Source organism: Zonotrichia albicollis, chromosome 3, assembly GCF_047830755.1.
Source record: "Zonotrichia albicollis isolate bZonAlb1 chromosome 3, bZonAlb1.hap1, whole genome shotgun sequence".
NCBI classification, from domain to species: domain Eukaryota; kingdom Metazoa; phylum Chordata; class Aves; order Passeriformes; family Passerellidae; genus Zonotrichia; species Zonotrichia albicollis.
Window position 1 is genome coordinate 115614508 of NC_133821.1, and position 24545 is coordinate 115639052.

At 41.9% G+C, this 24545-nt stretch overlaps 1 protein-coding gene and 1 long non-coding RNA gene across 3 annotated transcripts in view; one reads left to right on the forward strand and one right to left on the reverse strand.

Moving 5' to 3' along the window:
- The first annotated feature begins 1286 nt into the window (after positions 1–1286).
- Positions 1287–11926, forward strand: LOC141728628 (uncharacterized). Its single transcript, XR_012579785.1, has 2 exons — positions 1287–1638; positions 11124–11926. It is a non-coding gene; the product is annotated as an uncharacterized LOC141728628 (long non-coding RNA).
- Positions 11927–13444: 1518 nt separating this feature from the next.
- Positions 13445–24545, reverse strand: part of FBXL4 (F-box and leucine rich repeat protein 4) — a 57464-nt gene continuing 46363 nt past the window's right edge. For both annotated transcript variants that reach the window (XM_005483984.4, XM_074538546.1), the window contains exon 9: positions 13445–17341. In XM_005483984.4, the coding sequence (XP_005484041.1) occupies positions 17178–17341 (164 nt within the window). In that variant the 3' untranslated portion in view covers positions 13445–17177. The remainder of the gene's footprint in view (positions 17342–24545) is intronic.

Consider the following 24545-nt stretch of genomic DNA (forward strand, 5'->3'; position numbering starts at 1 on the left):
TTTTGGGATGTGTGCGTGTTGGCCTTTTGTGTTGATGTGGCGGCCACTTAAACCCAGACGGTGACAAAGCGGGCGGCGGGGATGGAATCTCGCCTTCCTTTCATGTTACAGACAGGGAGACTGGCTATTTCTGGGTCATAAAAATACTGCCTTTTTTTTGTTAGCTTTCCCCCCCTCCTCTTTAGGTTAGTTTGTTAAATAAATAGGAAGGGATGGGGGAAAATAAAGAAGGGGTGGGGGAAGGAAAAAAAGGAAGAAACGCAAACCATCCCTTAAATTCTTGGAAGTCCAGGTCTGGAGGGAAATCTATGGAGTTACATAGGTAAATATTGGGCCTAGGCTGCTTATACTTTTAATATTTAAACTGGGATTATGGTGGATCTAAAGACGCCTTCCTAACCTTTGCCAATTGCCTGCGCGAGGAGAAATCCCGCAAGATGCACAAAGGGGCGAGACGGCTTCCACCGCCTCTGAGGAACGACCCCGCCGCCGGTGTGGCTGGGGAGCGGCTTTTCCCAGGCTCGGGCTGGCGGGGGACGGGCAGCGCTGGGGTTTGGGGGCTCTTTGAAGGCGGGGGTCCCGTTCCTGCTTCCCGCGGAGCAGCGTCTGGCCCCGCTCAGCGGGCCGGGCTCAGCGCCCCGGGCCGGGGGAAGGCGCCACGGCCCGGGACGGGACTGGGGCTGAGAACGGGAGCAGAATTGGGGCTGGGAACGGGAGCGGGATTGGGGCTCGGAACGGGGCCGGGACTGGGGCTGGGAACGGGAGAGGGATTTGGGCTGGGATCGGGGCCGGGAGCGGGATTGGGGCTGGGAATGGGGCCGGGATTGGGGCTGGGATCGGGGCCGGGAGCAGGATTGGGGCTGGGAATGGGGCCGGGATTGGGGCTAGGATTGGGGCCGGGACTGGGGCTTGGAACGGGGCCGGGACGAGGATTGGGGCCGCGCGTGGAGCGCGGGCGCCCCCCAGCGGCCGCCGCGGCAGCGGGGGCTCCCTCGGGAAGGGCCGAGGCGCATCCCGCATCCCGAATCCCCCATCTCGCACCCCTCATCCTGCATCCCGCACCCCGCACCCCTCATCCCCATGCTGCATCCTGCATCCTGCACCCCGCATCCCCCATCCCGCACCGCGCATCCCGAATCCCCCATCTCGCACCCCTCATCCTGCATCCCGCACCCCGCACCCCTCATCCCCATGCTGCATCCTGCATCCTGCACCCCGCATCCCCCATCCCGCACCCCGCATCCTGAACCCCCATCCCACATCCCGCATCCTGCATCCCGCATCCCGCACCCCGCATCCCGCATCCTGCATCCCGCATCCCGTATCCCCCATCTTGCATCCTGCATCCTGCATCCCGCACCCCACATCCCCCATCCTGCACCCCGCACCCCGCACCTCGCATCTCGCACACTGCATCCCGCATCCCACACACCCCGCATTCCGTGTCCCACATCCCCCATCCCGCATCCTGCATCCCACATCCCCCATTCCTCATCCCACACCCCGCATCCCCCATCCCGCATCCCGCACTCTGCACCCCGCTCCCAGGCCCTGCGCTGTCCCTGAGAGCAAGGACAGCGGGGCCGGCCTCAGGGACACCCGTCGGAGAGGCGCCTCTGGGAGGGGGATGACAAAGTCGTGAGTACACTTGTTGTCTTTTCTTCCTTTTTTTCTTTTTATTTTTTGGTGACTTGGTTTTTGTTTGTTTGGGTTTTGTTTGGTTTTTTCATTTGTTTTTATGTTTTGGGGGTTTTTTGTGTGTTGTTTTTTGTTGTTGTTTTTAAAATACACACACAGAAACATCTAAATCCCATGTTAGAAGTGTTGCTTGTCCTGTGGTCTGGAAGGGACTTTAAAATAACCCAACAAAAACCACCACCCAGAAAATCCATGGTTTATTTGTAAGCCCCAAAAACTGGGAGAGATGCCATTTGCCTCCCCTTCTCCTCGCAATGGGGAGCTGTGCAGTCCCTCAGACTGGCAATCCCTCTTCCAGCTCAGGCATGCTGGATGGGACCAGGATGAACGGGACCAAGCTCTGTCATTTCCCCGTGGCACAGCAGCAGACCCATGGCTGGTTCCGTGGAGGGGACACCCGTGAGGCTCGGCTGCTCTGACCGCACTGCTGTGTGAGCGCGGGGTCGCTGCTGCTGCTGCCCTCAGGCTCGCAGGGAGGTGCAGCCCAGCGCATCCAGGCATCCCGCAGGAGCTGCTCCCACCCCACACATCCAGGCATCCCCCAGGAGCTGCTCCCCACCCCACACATCCAGGCATCCCCCAGGAGCTGTTCCTGCCCAGCGCATCCAGGCTTCCCACAGGAGCTGCTCCCTGCCCCGCACATCCAGGCATCCCCCAGGAGCTGCTCCCCACCCCACACATCCAGGCATCCCCCAGGAGCTGTTCCTGCCCCGCACATCCAGGCTTCCCACAAGGAGCTGTTCCCTGCCCCGCACATCCAGGCATCCCACAGGAGCTGTTCCTGTCCTGCACATCCCCAGCAAGTGAGGGCACAGACGGGGCAGTGGCAGAGCACAGCTCTGCCAGCGCCTTCTCTTCTTCTGGGAAGGGAATGATTCCCACCATTCCCACCATCTCACCAAATGGCTTCTGCTCTTGCAAAAGGCAAACCACCCCACATGCCAGACCGGTGTCATCAAACACCTCCAAAGAAACCACAACCCCAAAAATCCCCCCCATCAGGTGAACCCCCTGTTTCCCAGGAACAGAGATCTTGGGACAGACCTGCAGGGCCCTTCTCATGCTGTCTGGGTGGTCTCTTTTTATAACAGCCTCCCCAGGCCATCTGAGATCTGTCAGGAGCTGGGCTCTGTATGTTGGGCCCACACCTTGTGGCAGCACGGGCTGGTACGACCACACAGGTTTACATCTTGTGTTTATTTCAGTGCTGCTGGTTTGTAACTACCACTTGCCATGCTGTGTATGTAGGTGCTGAAAATGTTAAAATATTGTGAATATCAAGAACCCAAGACGTTCAGACATTCTGCTGCAGCAGACTTCATTGCACTGAAAACTGATAAGTGACATATCACGATCTCAGAGTCTCTTGTTAACTCAACAAGCAAATTGAGCTGAAACAAAACAAAACAAAACACCCAAGACAGATTAAGTTTTAGAAAGAAACAAGCATTCTGCACAGAGCTAATCACACTACAGGCAGCCAATACTGTAGCACTGAGCAGACGTGGGAGAAAATAACCTGTTTTCCAGCTGAACATCAATGCTGGACTTGTTCAGCTAGCAGGAAGGAGATGCTGAGGGTACAGCAGGAATTGGAAAGGTAAGCTGTGGCTACATCTTCAAGTACAGACCAAGTCTGTGTCTATCCTACCTGTGGAGATAGCTCTGTTCACAGCAGGCAGAAAGCCATAAGGTCCAGCCTCCAAAAGGAACAGCTGGCTTTGTCCCAGGGACCCTTCCTAAACCAGCTGATAAGTAAGGATTGATTTATCTGCTAATAGGTCTGAGGAGCTGGAGAACATTGGCCTTTTGCATACTAATTTTGTATACATGCTCAGTATATATATCATATATCACATATCATATCATATAATATCATATCATATCCCAAACCAGCAGTTTTAAATTTTGGTTGGAATTAGGCCTTTAGCTTAAAGCAGTCCCTCATTTAATCATGCATGTCTGCCTCTTTGGATTGGGCAAGAGAGAGGACACACAGCCCAGCCTGCCCACCTGCCTTGTGCAGCCAGCCAAGAGAGGTGAGTGTTCCAGAGGACCTGCAGAGAGGCTCTTAGTCCATTTGGCTTTGCTCCTGCCTCCCCTCCAGCTGACCATTCAGAAATACAGGCCCAACCCCAGCAGGGGCCAGGCACTTGAGGTTTCATATCCACAGATTGGGTTTCACTCCCCTTCACTTCCCACAGGCTCTGCCCACAAGGCTGAAATCAATCTCGCTCTCCCCTGCCTGGCCCAGCACTGTGACTCCTGCCCTCCTGCCTGCACATCTCCAGTGAGAGGGCAGGAGGGGCTCACCCCGAGCACGCACACACAGCCCAGCAGCTCAGCCTCAGCTGCACCTGCAGTGAATTCCCCTTGGCCTGAATCCAAGGCTTCCCACATTCCAGCACTGCCCTACTGCCAGACTGGGACCTGACTCTCACCAGAGGAATAAGGCTAGCTGCAGGAGGCTCCTGCTGGTCCCAGACACACAGCCCACATGGCCAAGGCAGGGGAAACCCCACCATTTACATGTGTTGAACAACTTCGAGTTAAGGTAAAATTCAGCTGCAAGCAGAGAGTCGGGGTAAGGACACATTGTGGAGTTTGCAGGAGACCTCAGAGGCAGTGGCTGCAGCAGCTGTGAGTGCTGTAAAACACGAATAACAGCCTCATTGAAATGTTACAATTCCAACCTGTTACCCAATACAGAAGAGCATCCCAAGGGAACATGGACCATTTTCTCGTATCTGTTTTGAGACAAGATACAGCATTGCTATTTCTCGGCCAGAGGGAACAGCCTCTGCCTTCCCTGGGTAGATCCTGCTGTTGTGTGTGAGCAGAGCCACAACAGACATGAATCATTCAGCAGCAGACAGAAAGATGCAAAAAGCTGGAATTCCCTCATTCTTCCAAATTTAAGCTCATTATTTTAGGAGGCTTCTGGGGAAAAGTGTTTTTTGTAAGGAGACTGTGCTGTTCTGAGGAAAAAGATATGCTAGGGAGCAAGGCAGAACATGTACTTCCTTGCAAAGAGACAGGAGGCTGTATTGTTCACTTAGTCTCCTACAATATTTAAGGGAACTGAAAGATGTAAAAACTGCCTAAGGACTGTATATTCAGGAAAAGGCAAAAAGAGGGGTTGTAACCTCACCCCCTCACAAAGGACTTTTTCCTATCAGGGCACAGACAGCACTGAATCATTAGCTGGACATCCTTAATCTGTGCCTCTTTAAGAATATCTGCCACTTTGAGCAGAGGAGACACAGATGTGAAAGCCTCTGCACCTTTTGGAGAGCAGCAGAACACCCATCGATCAATAGTTTAACTTGAAAGCTGCCATAACTCTCTGAAAATACTGAATTATTTAAAAGTATAGATATAAAAAAAATCAGAGCAGCATTGTAGATCTCTCAGTTTGATCAGTGCCCACAATATTTTGATCTTAAAAATTCTTTCTCTTAGCCAATTCAAAGATAGTGTTTTACTCTTGCATTACCTTTTTCTCCATGAGTGCCATTAGTAACAGATACACTAAACACTACCTGGTGACACACAAATGGAAAATGAATCAGAACTGCTTCAAAACTTCTCCCCAGGTCCAGCAGCAGCCACAGCATGGATAAAAACAGCCCAGGGTGCCTGAGGGCTATGTCCCACCATTTTTCTTCCCTTCCACAATAATTTTAAAAAGAGAAGCATCTTATATTCAGTACTAGGTAGGGGCTCTAGAAAAGATATCTGCTGGGGGAATGAAAGTTCCCCATACTTGATACAAGGCACTGTATCAAGTATAACAATGAATGTTATGGGGGAAAAAAATAGACATATGTTGAAAATAGCATGTCATCACCTTCAATGAACCCTCCCTGTGACAGATAATTTTGCAGACAAACCCTTTGCAATTACTAAGCAGAAGCAATGGCAAAAACACAATGAAGATTTCTCTAAACAGAGATACCACACAGTAAGTTCTCTGAAGTTTATCCTAAACACAGTAATTTTCTTTTAGGTTCTTCTATGGTAGGCCTTCTGTGCTACAGTAATGTTAACATTTATTATTAGACATAGGTACTGGAAAAGAAAACCCTGGTAGATTGCCAGTCACATCTTTCACATTCAGTGCAGTTTTTAAATACAGACAATTTAATGTTTATTATATATATATTTTAAAATATTTTGCCTGTGGTGCACTTTGAGCCCTGAGCTTGTAGCCAGTTAACAAGGCTAAATCTAAGGATGATTCATCCTTTTCACAAAGAAATTTAGGAGACTGCATCACTGGCCTCCAGCTGCATTTAGAGACATACTGGCCTGAAGTTTGAACTAAAATTGTTAGTGCATTTGCATCCAGAGGGGTGGGCATGACCTTGCTACAAAAATGCTGCTGCATTTATTTTACCTTCTGAAGATACCTGTCAGTTCAAAACTGCCTGGTCACAGCATCAGGGCATTTTGATTTCTAGCTCTAAAAAACATGGGAGGGAGGGAAAGCATTATGTTAAAATCTGTTTGTGATAATAAATGCCTACATTGTATATGATAGCATTTGATTTTACCAGTGAATAAACAATTGCAGCATGCATGGTATCAGATCTGCAGTGTTCTGTTTAAATTTCAGGCAAGATTGCCAATTGCATTGCAAAGTAACAGAGATAAGTTTGCATTTTTAATGTTTTCACAGAACACTAAACTTTCCTCACTCTGTCTAGACATAAAGCAGGTAAAAGTATGGGCATGGAGAACACATAACTCCTTAAGCTGCCCAAATAATAATGCACATCTGCCAAACAATAATGCAAAGAAGTGTATTACCGGCTCTCAGGCATCAAAGTCTGCAAATCCTGACAGATCTTGAAATCTGGCTTTATCTGTGTAGGTTTTTTAACTGTTTGCATTACCAGAAGTGCCCCACAGAGGAAAGAAAAGACACCTGGCACAGTTCAGATTTTTGTGTGGATTTTCAATGCTGTGAAAGAGATATAATGAGAAACAGGGCCACCAGAAATGATTCCCGGAACTGTACTTTAGCAGGCATCAAAAGTCAGCTTTGTTTTATCCAAATGCACAGAAGCCAGGTCCAGCCTTGTTCATACACTTCTGGATAAGTGTAAGCACCAGCAGCTCTAAGTTGATGCTAGAAGACAGTTTTAGCACATTTGAAATTAAACTGGCCTGAGGCAAAGTTGTGATACAAAAGCAGAACCCTTCAGGAGGTGCTGGAGATTAAAAGTCTTATTAAGAGTTTCTTTAGAGATGTTAGAAAACTCAAAGCTCTGTATCTGGTTAAGCTAATTGCCTTGAACAATTAACACTATCAGGAGAACCTAACACTCAAAAAATTTGTCTAGAAGAAAATGGGCCCCGATTAAACCAACATCAACTTTGGAACCTATAAAACCACTTTAGATAACTCATCAAAAGGAGGAAAAACTCCTAGCAAAGCAGTTGCTCATTTTCAATTCAACATTTGGACAAGTAGAGCCCAGCTGATCACCTGTCCTCCCCTGGTGCCCATATTCAAAGCTGCAGAGGCCTTAACATTTTTGTTAAATTCAGAATTTATCATGTTACTTAAGCTCCACATTTAAAAGCAACTGTACCAGTGCGAACATAATTAAAGGGATTAAGAAATACCTTATGGTAACATAATTTGCACTAGACTAGGAAATTGTTCTTGAAAGGAAGTCAACAATTATATTTTTCTTGGAGGTCTCTCTTGGTACATTGTAATCTCCATATTCTGCTTTATATCCCATCTGTCTACATACATCTGTTGTCTCTTGCTCTGTACCACAAACTGTTTCAGGCAGTGAAGCATCTATTTTGCGTAACACACCTAGTTCCATGTGCTTCCATTGGACTAGAGGAAGCCAACCATTAAACAATAATACACTTTTCTAATAATAATTTTTTTACAAAGCTAGGTTACAAATTAATATCAGAAAAACCAACCTATTTCAAAATGAACAGTGATAAAAATATAAACAAACTGTTCCTCAGAATGCATCATATTGTGTTGTATTTTATTGGTTTTTAAAAGGAATGCACGAAAGGTCAATGAATGTAGACAAATAATTTATTTTTTATTTATTCATTATTTTATGTACACTTGGCATTTTGCAACACAGTCAAAGGGAAACAAATTAAGTGCAAAGCAAGACAAATATATAGTTTGAATATATTTTAAATATATTTCTGTCATCTCTGAATTAGCAGACACTGACAACTCAGGGAGAATATTAATTTCAAATTTCTTTATACTGGCAGTAACAAAGTAAACTGCACAACACAGTATTATGATATTTTAAATGATCCAACACCGCAGAAGAAAATAGGCTTAATTTCCTACATAGAAATCATTGGTTAACTTTTAAAGATAAGAAGATTTTATCTTTGAAGTAGCAATATAAGGCATTAGATGATTTCTCCATAATAAATTAAATCCTTCATGAATACAGGGCTAACATCTCTATTTTGTGTTTATGTGTGTATACAAGTCAACCCATACTTCATACCCCAAAAGCATCAGTCAAATGAGGAGGAGCCAGGGATCCATGCCAGAACTGTGGCTGCAAATGCAGACACATATAAAACCTTTGGCTCTACACACAGAAAGAAAGAAGATACAGTAGCCAGATCTGAAAAGAAGGAATACACCAATAGCACTATCCTCCACTTACTCTCAGTCAAGCAGAACCCAGATCAGAAGAAAAACCTTGTTTTGAAATGTAATCAACTACTTGACTAAGTATAAAAGAAAAGCATGAGTCTCAGAGAGGAATATTAAAAATAAATGTAGATGTTAAGATAAACACCTCTAGTATACAAAGAGGACAAAACTAAAAGTGGATCAGCCAATTACCGAATAGGAACACAGAAAACAGATTTGGGGTCTAAGACTGCACATCCAGAAAGAGCTCCTGGAATACTGACTGTATTTAGGACTGCAAAGGGGTGCATGTTAGCTTCATGGGCCAATGCAGCTTAAGATCAGGAAAACAGTCCTGAAAAAAACACATCAGAGAACTGCTGCCCCTCCCTCCAGCTTAGATTTGCTAACCACTGCCTTCACCATATTTTAGACATGGTCTTATAAGCCTTTCTAATGTAAAAGTTCCAACGTCTGTTTGTAAGGAAGGATCTTTTTTGGGGGATTTATTGAAGCCATTTAGGACCTGAACGTTCTCATATGTTCACAGTAGCATTTTATACTTTAGGGCTTGAGTCACCACCATGAGGTGCAAATAAACAGCCTCACTTTGGACATTTTTGTGGCACAGCACTGAGATGAACTATGTAAAAATTTAGAAGCTTTGGATCACAATCAAAAGTGGCCATCCTCATTTATGCTAATTTGAATTAAAGCATTTGCACAACCAACATGTTCCCACCTGCTGCTTGTTATTCTTTTAATTGAAGCTAAATGCCCCCTTCCTTCTGCTTGCTTTAATAGCCAAATTGAGAGGATAAAAAAAACAACCAAACAACCAAAGGGACAACTACTAGAAAACAAGCAGTCTTCTAGTTTTAACCAAGACATTTTGTAGGGAGCAATCAAACCTGGTTCAACTAACAGAGCAATGCAAGTGGTGGCCTTTGGTGGAAGCAAGTCAAGCTAGGGGACTAATAGAGAGCACCAAGGGGTAAGCAACCTCTTACTCTGAATCCACTGATGCTAGCTTCCAACAGGAATTGTATTGGGTCTACACAGACCTCTGCTTCTCCAAAGGTCAACTGAAGACCTCAGCTGAAGACTAATCTGATCTGAATTACCCTACAGAAGAACCCATCTACTCAGTGACAGGACCCTAGGAGAATAGTGTCCTAACTTTAGTATCTACTCTAGATATTTAAAATTCAATGATATAAATATCCTCCAGCTACAGAAAATGTGCTTAGAGGCAATTATCCCTTTTGTCCTTCTCAACTTGTTATTACAAAAAGGCATAACTGGCTTCTGGTGCTTACAGGCATAGCATGCACAGCACAGGTATTTACAGATAGTGTCTGGAACTATTCCCTCTATTGCTGCTCTTCCACCTTTACAGAAATTAGTTTCTTTAAAAGGTAATGCCATAGGAGTTTCTCGTTACATTACTCAAACCCCTATTGCAGCAGAGAATGGAGTGTACTATTAAATCATAAATACAATGCAAGTATTTTGTTGCTGGTTATGTGATGGGGGGCAGGGAGAGAGACCTATTATGTTTAAATGAATCCAGGTGCTGGATTTAGGTATTTAAATGTGAAAGTCTGGAGATGCCCTTCCTTCTCATCTGCACATATAAATAAATGCGAGCAGGAAATTTCCCCAGGCAATTCACACACCTCACTTCCAGAGCTAGGCCAACCTCCACAACCCTCAACTCCACCATCTGCCTGGCAAGGACATGAATGCAAAATGCCACAAGATGCTGAAGAGCTGCAGTGGCTTTATGTTCATTAACAAAATCCAGAAAGATCACCATCACACAGATTTCACCATGACAGCTCAAGGGCACCTGTAATTGTCTGTATGCCAAAGTTAAATCAGAAAGTGCAAGGTCTCCCTGTGAACACATCAATCCCTGGTTATTTTAATTTACTTTTAGTAACTATTCCAAAGTAACTTCAAGCATAGACTAGCCATTAGATTCCAAATCCTAACCAGGCCAGCTATTTTCTTTGTTCGTTTCAGAACACTGGGTATGTGCAAAAATCTGTGGCACTGCCCTAAAGAAAAATCTAGAGAGACCAAGATGTGATAAAAGGGAACCCACCTCTGATGGTGAGCAGAGACAATTCCTGACAATGGTAAAATAGTAAACATTCAAAAGATGGGAATTCACCACAATTATACACAGTACCTCCCTAAAACACTCAAACATCTCACTGTTTTGTAAACTTGGTCCTCTTTTTCACCTGAATTTGAACATATGTTCAAATGCGTCATGTTTGACACTATGAACAGGTAACTGCTATCCTCAGTTTCCAACAGAGTAAGCAGGAATAACTCTCACCTAAACCATGGCAATCCCAATTCAGTGCAAGGTCTACATAAACCAAATTTTAAAGATATACAAACTAAACCATTCCTAGTGTATTATAGACAACTCAGTTTCTACCCAGAAACTACTGCCAGTGCCCAAGAATAGGGTTATTTTTCTTAGTCCTTGGTGTAACTTTCAGGCTTTGGAGTGACAACCACACTCCCATAAAACAGTTGTGTGTTTTGTACGTTACAGATCTGCATGTTGAAAACGTTATCACAATTTTATTCCAGTTAAGTTGTATCTAGATTTTCCTGCTAACTTAAACAGAGAGATACATTACTTCTCCCAAAATAACAAAAAAAGGAAATGCAGAAGATTCTTGGGTTTGTTCTCAACATGCCAAATTCCTTATGACAGGTGTTCTTTCTTTTCCCCTCTTGCTACCTTCTTCAGCAATCAGTACAATGAAGCAAAGAAACCAACCACAGGCGTATTTCAGATGATAGAACAAAGAAGGGATGAGGCTGGAAAGGGACCTCTGGAGATCATCTAGTCCAGCCTCCACCAGCTCAAGCAGTCAATGCCCAGGATGATGAGTATCTCCAAGGATGGAGACTCCACAAGCTCTGTAGGCAACCTGTGCCACAGAATGTGTCATCTTGTGTTTCAGTTTGTGCTCATTGCCTCTTGTCCTGCTCAGGGGCATCACTGAGAACAATCTGGCTCCCTCTTCTTCATTCTTTCCTTCCATCAGGTATTCCAATACATTGATCAGATTTCCCTCGAACCTTCTCCAGAGACTTTACCATTTTTAGCCCCAAACTGCAGTTTGTCCTCAGAAAAGGACCCATTGCAAAAAATCTGAGCAATTGTCTTACATGTATCTGTGTGTACATGTGTGAAATAGTTTTAATAAAAAACAAAAAACATGAATTCACAGTGGTAGGCAAAGAAAAAAAAATTTTTATGTAGTTGAAACAGAGACATTCTGACTTACTGCACAAACATGTACATGAAAGGTCAATATTAAGAGCATCTAAATGGTAAATCTTGATTTAGAAGTATGAGCATGTGATACTATGTGGAAAGCTGTGTTTCTGGGAAAGGTAGAGCTGAAGAGCTGATCTAGAACAAGGCACTTATTTTCCTCACATCTATAAATAGCTCTGGCTACCCTTCCATGAGTTTCCCAATAAATCTGAATAAGTTCCCTTTTTTCTTTCCTCAACCTTCTTGACATTTACATTTCTTCAGAATCTAGGGAAAATGAGTTTTCAAATAGTTGAGGGTATTTTTATTCTTTTATTATTAGAAAAGGTGAACAAAACATGCAATAGAAAAACTTCATTCCTCACAATGGATGCCCTTCAGTTTAGGACATCCGTCCTAACTCTGTGCCATTTACCAACCTTAAGTGAAAACAAGACGAGGAAAAACCAGAGCTATGTAACTCAAACAAAAGTATTTAGTCCATTAGTTGTAAAGGAAAATCTCACCACTGCCTCCCATTACAGAGGCTGAATCTTCTTATTGAGACTCTTCCCACTGATGCATTTCTCTGAAGCTCCTGAGGATCTCTAACATGCAGCACCCATTTCTCAGCCCTTCCAAATGTCACTTATCACAACTTGTCCTGTGCTAGTAACTTTTATTAAAGAGCACCTTCTTGCACTTCATTGTCAAGGCAGGTATCTAAAAATCACAGAAATCATCATCTCAGTGAAGGACTAATGCCTTCATTTGGGGAAAAACACTGGCTGCATCTGACACAGCAAGTGCAGGTGCATTAAACCAGGGATTTCTAGTCCAGTAATTTCCAAAGCTACAACTTACAGAATCATTGTTTAAGAGCAATGAACATGTAAATAATCTATATAAAGTCGTTCCTATAGTCCTCATAATAAAATGCTACATTTTATTTAGTTTTTGTAAATTTAGCAGTCCTGCTGATGTGACATGGGAAATATATCCCAAAAGATGCAATAAGTACACACAGTAAGAACCAGGACTCAGCACACAATTTTTGCAAATGCACAGTGGGTGACATTTCTGATGACAGTAGAGCAGTTAAACTACTCAGTCTTAATTATAGCAATATGAAAGATTATCAAAATAGTGGCAATACATTAATTATGTTTGCCTGTTCAAGCATTTACAGAACTATACATACAGCCCGTTAGGTATATGAGATTTTGGAAAAGGAAAAGAGGATGCATTTCCAAAAAAACCCAAGCCCAAAAGCCAAATAAACTGATAACATAAAACAAATTATATACCACAGGTATTAGCAAGGGGCAGAAGCAGATCCTGGCATTAAGAATACCCCTCAAGGGTTCCTCCTCAGAATTTCTGGGGATTTTTGGTTCTCTCTGGATGGAATTTGGAGGGTTTGAAGGCTTAAGGATGGATGTTGTTTCAGTCTTGTTTTAAAAGACAGATAGTACAGCACTGGATGGAATTAATCTCAGTTTAGTATCTAACCTGAGCTAAATCACAGCTTCCACAGTCTCCAGAGAGGCTCTCTAGAACATGATTCATTCTACTTTCCTGAAATGTCTGCCTTAGGAGATTAATAACTCTCCAAAGGTGCCCAGATTCCTCCCTTGAAGTAGATGTCTAACTTTCAGAGAATTACATTCAGGGAGATGAATTCTACTCACTGTGTACCATGATTCCTGGACATATATCTGGGGAACTTAGCATAAGAACTCTAAGGAAACACAAAGGTTTTGGGAGGTTTTGTTGTTTGTTCACTTGTGGTTTTTTGTCTGAAACTTGGGCCTCCAAGTACATGGGGGATTATAAGGCCCAAACTCCCATGCAAAATTGTTCTATACAAGTCATGCTCACTAATGGACTTAATCAGGTGTATAACTTAAAGAACAGAAACCCCATCCATTTCATAGAGCTATGCAGCCAGACAGCTCAAAACTATGAACACAAGTACACTACTGAATTAAAGACTTGAAGAGTTAAGAAGATGGTTTAAACGGTAAAGTCATCATACCAGTTTTTGTGTTTTATTATTTATTTTATTGTTAAATTACCCAAGGAATTACATCTTTACCAACAGCCATCCCACATCAATTTCATACAGGGGGTATGGAAGACCCCTTTAGCTTAAAAACAGGAGCAGTTCAGAGTACACCCCTTTTTTTGGACATGCTAGCCATTTTTTATTAACATTTGTTGCCCAAGCATATCTTTTACAAAGCTTCACAAAGACAGATAACCAAACAACAGGATTAAAAAAAGGAATATCCTTAACAGCAGAATTTAGATAACATGACTGAGGTACAGACTAGTGATGGAGATGAGACCCAATTCAAGAGTAATTAAATTCCTCCAGTGAAGGAATTGACATCATTCATTTTGGATTAAATGAAAGCAGAACATAAGTTTCCCTCTATGTGACTGCTTTGCAAGGAGACAGTCCACAGTAGTTATCAGACTTTGCATTCACTCTTCATACCCTGTAACCCCTTTCACGAGCAGACAAACCAAAAGGCACTTTGGCAAAGCAACACTGGAAATTCAGCACATCTGTCCAGGCTTTTCCTGCTGCATGGTAGAGATGAACTCAGTCTCCAGGTAGAGTAAAGCAATAGTTGAAAGCAGAACTGCTATGAAACACCCTTTTTCTATTACACTCACTTTACAAAAGTAATTCCTACATGAAAAACTCTGAGATTTATACATATATGTTTATGTATGTACACATATCCAAAAGAATTCATATAAACACACGAATGTGTGTATATATATAATTTATGCATACATATACATAAATAAATAGACACACTTAAGTATAAGATAGCAGAACTAAAGAGACAGTGGCCTATTCTTGCTTCTCTGAGACATACAGGGAAGGTCTAAGAGCAAGCTGTTTTCTTTATCCTACAAGTATTACAAATGTCAAGTCTGGTCTAACTTTGTTTTGCTGGAAGACTTCTTGGACTTATAAGGCCATAGCTAAAAGAGCTTCTCACTCTCTGATTGAAGGCTGAAGACTACAACTATAGATGGAAGTCATTCCCAATCACTTCTCTGCTCTTTGAATTAATTATATGTCAGTAATAGCCAAATTTTAAACAATCCAAATAAAAAGTCAACTTCAATTTATCTTCCAAGTGACAATAGAGAATTCCTGAAAAAAATATTTTCCAACAGAACATGCAACATAAGAAAGAAAAAATCTTCCAGTGTGAACAAAATTTCAATTTAAACCTTCTTTACCTAAAAAGCAACAGAGAATGAAATTCTTTACACGTATGTGATTACAAAAACACTTATTTGATTCAGTGATGAGAAAAACTCTATTATCTACCAAGTTTACCAGTTTGAAGGCACAATGGCTATCACTTCATCCACATCCCACTCTGTTTACAGTGAAAAACAAAACAGATCTCTATAGAAGAAAAAGGATATAAACACAGAATAACCCCTGAGAAGTGAAATTTTATAACAAATATATTTGTTTTGAACTCTGTTCTTTGTAAACTCCCATTATCTGTACCTGTGTTCTTATGTAACTAGAATAATAATGTTTAATAATTACAATGAAAAATATAGACTAAAAAAAGTTACAAGTTCACAGAAAACAAATTAACCCAAACATGATTGAGAGAAATGAGGTCTCACAGAGAACCATACAAAAGCTTCATCTTTCAGTACGGAAAAAAAAGCAAATCAATTTAAAGTTCTCTGACAATGCTCAGATTTCTAAAGATGAAAAAAAATGGAATGGCATAAACTAGTTGGAAATCCCATAGTGCCATCTGTGTGGAGGGAAAAAATCAAAAAGCCAACTGTGCATGCCCTTCTTTGGATCTGGAATTCCCGAGAGATTCAGCAAAATTTAAAAATCTGAAGAACTAGGTCTTTCAATAAAATCAGATAAATGTTCTGTAGCTGTTTCACGACATGGTTTATAAAGTATTGGCACCAGCACAAAGAGTTCAAAGCAGTCATTCAGGAGTCACAGAGATTGTCAGATTTTTAACGATTTGCAGCAGTCCTCTAGTAGCAGTTGGTTATTTACTGCATGAACTGAAGTGTTCTTTGTCACTGATCTTCAGTACAATACTGTACTTCTCTCAGACAAAGTATTTTTCCTCTTATTCCAGTAGGTAGCAAGTGCCATCAATACAAGAATAACAGAATCAGTATCAAAAGACAGCCTATATTTTATGGTCCATATGCATCAACAATGGCTAAAAAGGTAAAATTCTAAACCAAAGCTGTACAGAGCAACATACTCTAGCAGTGGTATTCAAAGAAAAAAAAGAAAAAAGCTTCATCCAAGAAAGTACAAAAGGAAGAAACTTCCAGAAATTGTCCATCAACACATTTTTCCTTCTCCAGAGGTTAAGCAGTCTTAAAGAGAGTGCAATAGTATTTTGAGATACTCTCCTCTTGGAAAAACAAAACAAAACAAAAACCCAAACAAAAAAAATCCAGTAATAAAGTTTGGTAATTATAAAATCATCAAATTGTATTGCCCTTGTTTCAAACCCATTATATTTTCATTGCTGTTTTACTGAACACAGATGCTTGTTTTTACACCTGACAGTAGATTTGATGCCAGTGAAAGGACAGTTGCTAACACATTATCCTAAGTTCTACTTCTAAGTTCTATTGTACTCTGCACAATAACCAGACGTATCACAAATAAAGTCTTGACCATGACAGAAATTTGAAAAGAAAACTACCCCAGAGTTTTCTACACATCACCAGTTACAACATTAAGTACTTGGCTTAAACTTTGTATCTCAATACCAAGAAGCAGCTGTCAATTTTATCTTTCATTTCTGCTCTAAATTCAGGTGGTCCAGGCTCTTTCTTGCATTTATCTGTTGTGCTGCTTAGGCTGGACTGTGAAACATCCCTACATCTATTTCAGGTGAAGAAAGGGAGAAAACTCTATCAGATACAATTCACTGCCAAAACTCAAAGAAGACAAAGTGCTTTTTCTATCTGTTCTTATACACACTTAAACTGGTTTTCAAATAACTAATTACAGGCCAGATGATAAAATCTTATGCTGCAGGTCAAACTAGAATGCTACAATATCTGTGTATGTATATACAAATACATATGGATACATTTATATATACACACACACACACATGAAAAGGAAGCACCCATATTTTCCTTACTGATAAATATTGAACTTCTGCTTTCACCTGGATATTAACACAGTGTATTGTGTATAACACCCTGTGAAGGGACATTGAAGAAGACATTCATTTACTTCTCATTAAAGCCAGACATATGGCTAGTATTTAAAAACATGCAGTGCCACCAATTAACAGAACAAAATAATTCTTAGGTACAATAGCAACTTAAAGAAACATAATACATTTAAATGTATTTTACCCATCTGTGTAGATAATTAATAGTTTCCACTATTTTATAGCAGATTTATATTCTCCTTAAAAAAAATCAGCGCAAATTTACAGGAAAACAACTCTGTCAAACGAGTTCCACAGCAGCATATGTAGGGAGTCACTGGGTGAAACTCTTTTTTATGAACACATTAGGAAAGTTGGCATTCAGTTCTAGCACAACTCTATTATCAATCTGTGAACAGAAGGACACGTCGAGTAAAGAAAGATCTTTACAAGACTCCAGCAATTTTCTTAAAGATGCAGGGCTCACCATCCTCGTTCCTGTGCAAAAACAAAACAAAACAGAATTGTAAAGTTAACAAGAAAAGTGCAGGATTTTAAGCTGTTACTATCATGCCATGAAAAAATGCTACTACAACACAACTTTTATCCAGATTATTTAAATGAGTTTTCAAATTAAAAGCTTCTTAGAGAGCACACAGACCTTTTACCTTTAAAAAGCCTAATGTATTTTCTTTAACTGTTTAAGTCACTGTCATTTCCTATTGGGGGGCAACTTTACAACTTCAAGGGGAATCTCTTACTAGAGAAGCCAGGCACCCAGAGCCACAAGCCCTCCCAGGGTGTCCGGTTTTCGGCTGTTTGGAGAGCCTGGAAGGGCCCGGGGTGGCCTTGGGGCAGCCGCGTATCAAAGGACGAGAAGAGGCTTCAGTTCTTCTTTCGGTCTCTGTGTTTATTAATTGCTTATCTAAAAGATTTTCTTTCGGCCCGACAGAGCTCTGCTCAGCAGCCAGCCATGAGCACACTGTGCTGCCCTCCGGGCGGTCACCTATCTTTATACCCATGGTTACGTGTACAATATTTATCATTTTTCCCCAATCCTTTTTATTTTTATTGTCCGGTGCACTTTCAGTAATGACCAATCCCAAAGTGCCACCATCACCAAGGAAGATGGAGGAGAAGAAGAAGAAGAAGAAGGACAGGACACGCCCCAATTCCTCCATCTTACTTCTCTAAACCCCCCTGTACATAAATCCTAAACCCTGTGTTTCCCTCTCTAATTAACCAATCCCTTCACCATTCACCCCGGTGAAATCCTCCTATCCTCATACAGGTGTCGTCTCCTGTGTAGGATCAAAGTCCAGCCACCAGACACTTCTGGCAACATTCCAGGACTCCCGAGCCCCCCAAGGGTGGTCTCGGTGGCTCGGCACCTCAGGACTGAGGTGATGAGATCCCACACCAGGGACCAATGCTGGGCTTAGGCAGCAGCACGGAAGGCTACAGCCATGCTCTCCTGTTGAGCACACAGACCATCAGCACAGCAGATGAGTGACTGGGGGCTATTCCAACTCCAAAGGCATCAGCAAGGCTCCCAGGGCTCAGAGCAAGAGTGGGTATTACACACATGCAGGGGCAGTTATTCAAGAGACTGCTGATCATACATAAATGTATGTATAAAACACAGATAAACCCTGCCAAAAACAAGACCACAGTGACTGAACTCCCAAGTGTTACACAGGGTCAGAGCAAGCATAGGAGTCAGTCAGAAATAAATAAATAAATCTACATTTATAAGCACAAATCCACACATCCATTACAGCTGACGGACATGCAGACAGCCCAGCCCATGGTGCTTAGCACCTGGCCCATCTGACTGGGCTCTGGGCTGTGAGTCAGCTGTCTGAGGTGCTCAGTGCCCCCTGGGGACCTTACACCGTGCAGGACATGCACACACAGCTGGCACACAGGACACTGGACCCAGAGGAGGAGACTCATGGCTTACAGGAAAGGCTGGAAGCCTGGCTGGGTACTCTGGGCAAGTGAACAGAGCCTGGGTGTCTACAGTGAGCTAAACTGCTCATCAAGCTTTCCCTCTAGAGAGTTTATATATCCAACACTACTGCAGAAAACTGCAGGCAGACTTGAACTCACACAGCTCCATCTTCATCTAACTAGCACCCCAAAAAGCCATCTTGTCTAGTGCCAGGGCCAATTATGTTCCCTACACTCCTTACCTCCCCTGCAAAAAAAGCAGATTTTTTTACAGTAGATTTTCACTGGTGAATCTTGTCAATTGCCAAAAATTATAATTTTAGGGTTACTAAAGCTATCTTTCATGAATTCTACTACTTTTTTGAATTTCTTCATATTTACAGCCCCTTCACAAGTTCCACAGTTTAACTACATAATGTCAAAAAAAAAAAAGGAGAAAAAACAAACAAAAAAACTCCAGCCTATTAGCTGCAATAATTAAGGTGCAATTAAAGAAGCATGAGATCATTCCCAATTCACTATTTCTAAATCATGCATACTCCCATGCACATCTCTTCTGTTCCCTCAAGGCCATCTGTTTTCTAGACTCTCTTGCATCTCAAAATGACCCCTGTTGTGCTGTTTCTGCACTAATTTTGTACTTTTGAAACTGGATGACCACAATAATACAGTGCACTGAGCACACAGTCAGTAATTGTATAGTAAGTCTTATGGTGTTTTTTCCATCTCATGTCTAAATAACCCAAATTTTCTCTATTCCCATTAGAATGATGCTGGGCAATGAGCTGATGTTTTCCAAAAATTGTCCACAGGATCTCTTTCCTACAAAATAGAAGCTAATATAAATCCAGTCCCCTATATATGTAGTTGATGTTATTTTGCCTTATGTGACTACTTTGTACTTGATTCAATGTTTTCTTCCTGCTTTATCACCTGTTTAATAAGTATCACAAGATCATTCTGCCATTCTTCAGTGTTAAATTCCTCAGTTTAGGATTTTAAGATTTTTCCATCCTGAATACCTGTGTGTTACCCTCTGGTATTATTCACCCCTCTGCCTGGATTACTTATAAGCAGATCAGAACAGACCCTTGGTGACATAACTTCACTGTGAAAAGAGATGATACATTCTTGTCCTCTGAAACACTCATAAACCAGGAAAAGACAGCTGAGTTACAAAAGCAGCACAACCTTGGCTGAAGTGTGTGAAAATCCAATCTTCTATGGATTGCAGTAGAGCTCACATTCACCAAGAACTTCAAGGAAGTTTAAAGGATGAGAGGCAAAGCCAATACTACCCTTGCTGGGATGCAGCTCTTCATCTAAATATGGTAATGTCCTCGGTATGCCCACTGACTGACCTTCTCATGGCTGCCACTGGTTTACACAGAGAAAAAGATGATTTTACTGTTTTGTAGCTCCTAATCCAAGCCCTTTACAGAAGGCTGTGCCATGTTTGTAACCCTGCATTACTCTAGCACTGAGGCTGATTTAAGAGACAGATCACACACCAGAAATAAGATTTCCAGAGCCCTGTATTTGAGCTCATTTAGAATCACTGCATAAATACCATTTAGTCCTAACAATTTATTATTGTTCAATGTATTGATTTGTTCAAAAGCTTTCTGTATTGGCATTCCAATTTAAGGCAGCTTTCCAGGCTAATCTCCTGGAAAGAATGGCTCTGATGTAGCAGCCTGCTTGATCCCCTCTGCCATGGACCCCAAGGGACACAACAGCTCTCCTGCGATAGCCTTGTACTGGGGGGAGCCTTCACACCTGGACTGTCTGCTGAGCCCAGCCACTCCTGTGAGCTTGTAACACAGCTGAAATACAGTATCCTTCACCTCTAGCCAGGGCTTCCTTAGTACTTCATCCTGCCTTACTGTGATTTTGTTTCACTTTCTAGATTCATCTTCCTATTTTCATTCTCTGAATGGGATTCAATTTCAGAAAGACTCTGGATGGTTTCATTAGTCTCCAGTACTGTTCTGCATAAGCAAGGAGGCATCTGAATGTGGTCTCCAATTATCCTATGTCAGGCTCTCAGATTAGCTGCTTTGAGGCATTATTGAACATCACCCAAGGACGGTCTTTGCTATCATGCCCCCAGATTTTATCTCCTCTACAGACTCTAAGCTTGTCATTATCACTGTGATTTTAAACTCCCTTACATTATATAATCACCATCATCAGAACTGCCTGGTGGTTCATGCAACAGTCCCTGAAGCTTTCCACAGAAATTCTGTACCATGCTTTATTTCTTCACTTCATTTGACCACACACTTTACCACAGTATCACTGTTCTACCATAAGGACCTGCTCTACCATTCCAAATGCAACTCTAGGAGCAACACATTATGCTACTTATCTTTTTTTCCACCAAGCCTTAAAATTGCTACTACATCAGCACCTTCATCTAAACCCAGCCTCATTTATGCATCACAGCTTTTATGCTTCAAGATCCAAACGTGTATTTCTACAAAAATTCTAGATTTAGATGCCTAGCCACAGATTTTTTGTGTAGGATGTTCTTCATTCCTTCCTACCTGAACTTTGATAGCTCTCCTATCATTTCATCCAAGACTTTTAATAGATTTGCAACTAAGTAGGTCATCCTAAATTGCACGTTTTATTGCACCTGGGTTTATTCCCTCCTCAGAATTAAAATTTTATGTTAGGAAATACCTTTTTCTACAAGTAATCCAGTTGGGGTTTGGTTATTCACACCACAGGATAAATGCACATCATTTGTAGTCTTACTTTTATTTATACAATGTACAGTTAGTTATGTATGTATCCTAAAAGCCTATTCAAAAGCATTTCAGAATTTTAATACAGCACATTTTCCTTTGCTTTTGAAAGACTGGCAATGTAGCCTGCTAGTTATTACTTACATAGAGCATTTTTCTGCTAGAGTTTGGAGGCTTTTGGACCTTTATTATTTACTATAACTTCTCCTCCATAGACTAATCAGCCATTTTTCAGAATACATACATAACCAAAGCATTAAAATCTGCTATTTAATTTTGTTGCTCAGTCAATTCTCTGTTACCACACTTGTAAAAGGCACCTCTGAGTAATGATCTCTTTGCTCGAACAATTATGCTTATTAGCTGTAAATAATTTAATTGATATCCATCATATATCAAAGCTTTCAAACTCTATAGCTGTTTAGGAGACCTGTGCAGGACAGCTATAAAAACTGCAGAACCCAAATTTTTAGAGCAAGAGACATTACTACACACCAAATAATATTTCAGAGTACCAACTCTTGAAAATAACTAGCACTCTTCCCTCAAATATTCCTACTTTTCTTACCTTTGTTTCCCTGGACCAGCCAAACTAGCCTTTTATTCTTTACATTTTATCCAATCTACTGCACACAACTCAAATTCAAAATTTTCATGTTTGAATTGACTAACTACGTGTTGATGTTCTCAAGATAAAGCTGAAAACTTTGACAGCTGGCAAGGGGGCAGTTGGGTTTTCTGTTGCTCAGGAAGGTGTGGGAGGTGTTGGAATGTAGCTAGGAATACATGAATTTTGTGGTAACGAGGGTGTCTACTTTTCACTACTCTTTTTGTGCAGGACAGAGCAGTTGGACCTTTTGGGGAGCGAGGTTAATACCATTTACTCTCCACCCCTGACAGCAGCTGAGAACCGCATAGGAAGAGGACTCAGCAGCTGATGTGATGTGCAAGAAATGCTTTTGACACTGTCAATTCAGGTTGCCATCTGACTTGTCACATTGCTCAATGCTGATCACAGTTTGAAGACTGGGTTTTTAACTACTGGTCTAGAGGTGTCCACTTAACTTTTGATAGCACTGGCTGAGGTACTGCGTCACTGCAGAACCATCAGATGATCAGAGCTGGATCGTTCTGACAGAGGGTGGAAACATGCCATGTCACTCAGCAAAAAAGATGTGGGCTGAGAAGGAAATGATACTTGTAAGCAGGCAGTTCAGGATGTAGTGGGTAAAAGAAAGCTCAGAACTGAAAGTTCAAGAGAAGCACATCCTCATGCATTCAGTGACACACACCACGCTTCCTCTTCCAAATTTATGATACAGCAGATACGGACGAGCGCATGACTTTTTTTTTAACAGAAATTTACTTTCTATGTTTTACACAGCACAAACACAGCCTGACATCCAACAATGCTTTAGATGGGTCAGTAAGTATATAAAGTCCTTGAAAACCAGCAGTTTTCATCTTTCACAGAGTCCTCTGACTCTGTAACAAGGAAATTACCACACAATTATGGTAAAAGACAGATGGGCAGCAAGCCTCAGGACCTATCACCTTCAAACGGCATCCAGGCTATATATAATGCACATTTTTCATCCCTTACAGTTCAACAAGATTTCTTTCAGAGGCTTAGACTACTCCACCCCTGAAGCTATTGTGATGATAAATAACCTATAACTGAAACAAGAAGTTTTCTCTGTCAAGTTTATAAGTTCTAACAACTAAAGAGAGACACCAATATAGTATCTTGAATACTGGTGATTGCAGTGAAGGGAAGACATTCTGACCCTTACTTAGCTAAGTGCTTGTATGCAGGAAAAAACCTCGCTTTTACACAGCTTTGTTGAAGCAAAAGAAGTTCCTTTACAGCACACTGTGCTAACCCAGCAGCAATACCTCTACACCCTTCACAATGCACACACAAGCCAGACGTTTCTTTACCTGGGAGATGACAAAGGATATAATGAGAGCACCTCTCATTCCTTCACATCACAGAGAAGACCCACTGTTCAAGGTTACTCTTGCAAAGCTGAGCTCTGACCTCTTACAGCTTCAGCCCTGTTGTCACACTTCTACTGAAGGACAAAAACATACTACACATTCATGCAGCTTAAAGTAACAGGGTGGCCCTGTATCACATGCCCAAAGCAAGAGCACATTCAGAGATTTGTGACTTCCTTGGTACTCCTGCACAGCGAGAGACTCACTCAGTTCAGACAACAGAGACTTCTGCACTGACACGGCAACACCTGGCAACTCTACCTCCAGATGACACAGTGTGGTTCTACTTGACAGCTCTTTCTTGTAACCACAGACTGCAGTGGTTACTACATTCAGACAAAAAAAAATTAACACAGTTTCCTCGCTGTTGCCAAAAAAGCAGGGTAAGTCCTACCTGTACATAATGAATATCACCTTGTACCGACTTGTTTACAGCAAAGGACAACCTTTTTTTCACCCTACCAAGTATTTCTCTGAAGGAAGAAAGAAATAATTTTTTGCAGATTATTAATTTTGCAGGAAATTCAACTGGATATCCCCTAGAGGAGATTTATGTGAACACACCATGCAATCTCACAGGAAATGTTTGACTACAAATCCATCTGACTCAGAAATATTGGTAAGCACCAGGGAACAGAACAAACTCCTCTTCACTTTCACGTTACTTTAAAAAAAAATCATTAGGATGTCCAACTGAATTAAAACCTGAATTCAAACACTAAAGAAATGTGGCAGCAAGCCTTCCCTGCTGTCAGACAGGCAACAACAGACTATCCATGAGTTCAACACAGCCATACTATTCTCTGGGGAGCCCCTGGTGCAGAAAGGAGGTTTGAGCACTTTGTGGGCAGACACGAGGCCATGGCAACAGAAGCACATGGAAGTGGGTGGTCAGGGGCAGCCAAGTGCTTCTTAGAGGCTTAATTCCCTACACCATTTGGAAACTTCTTGTGTCTGAGCAGGGCAGTGTGCCGCTGATAATTTAGCTGCAGAGC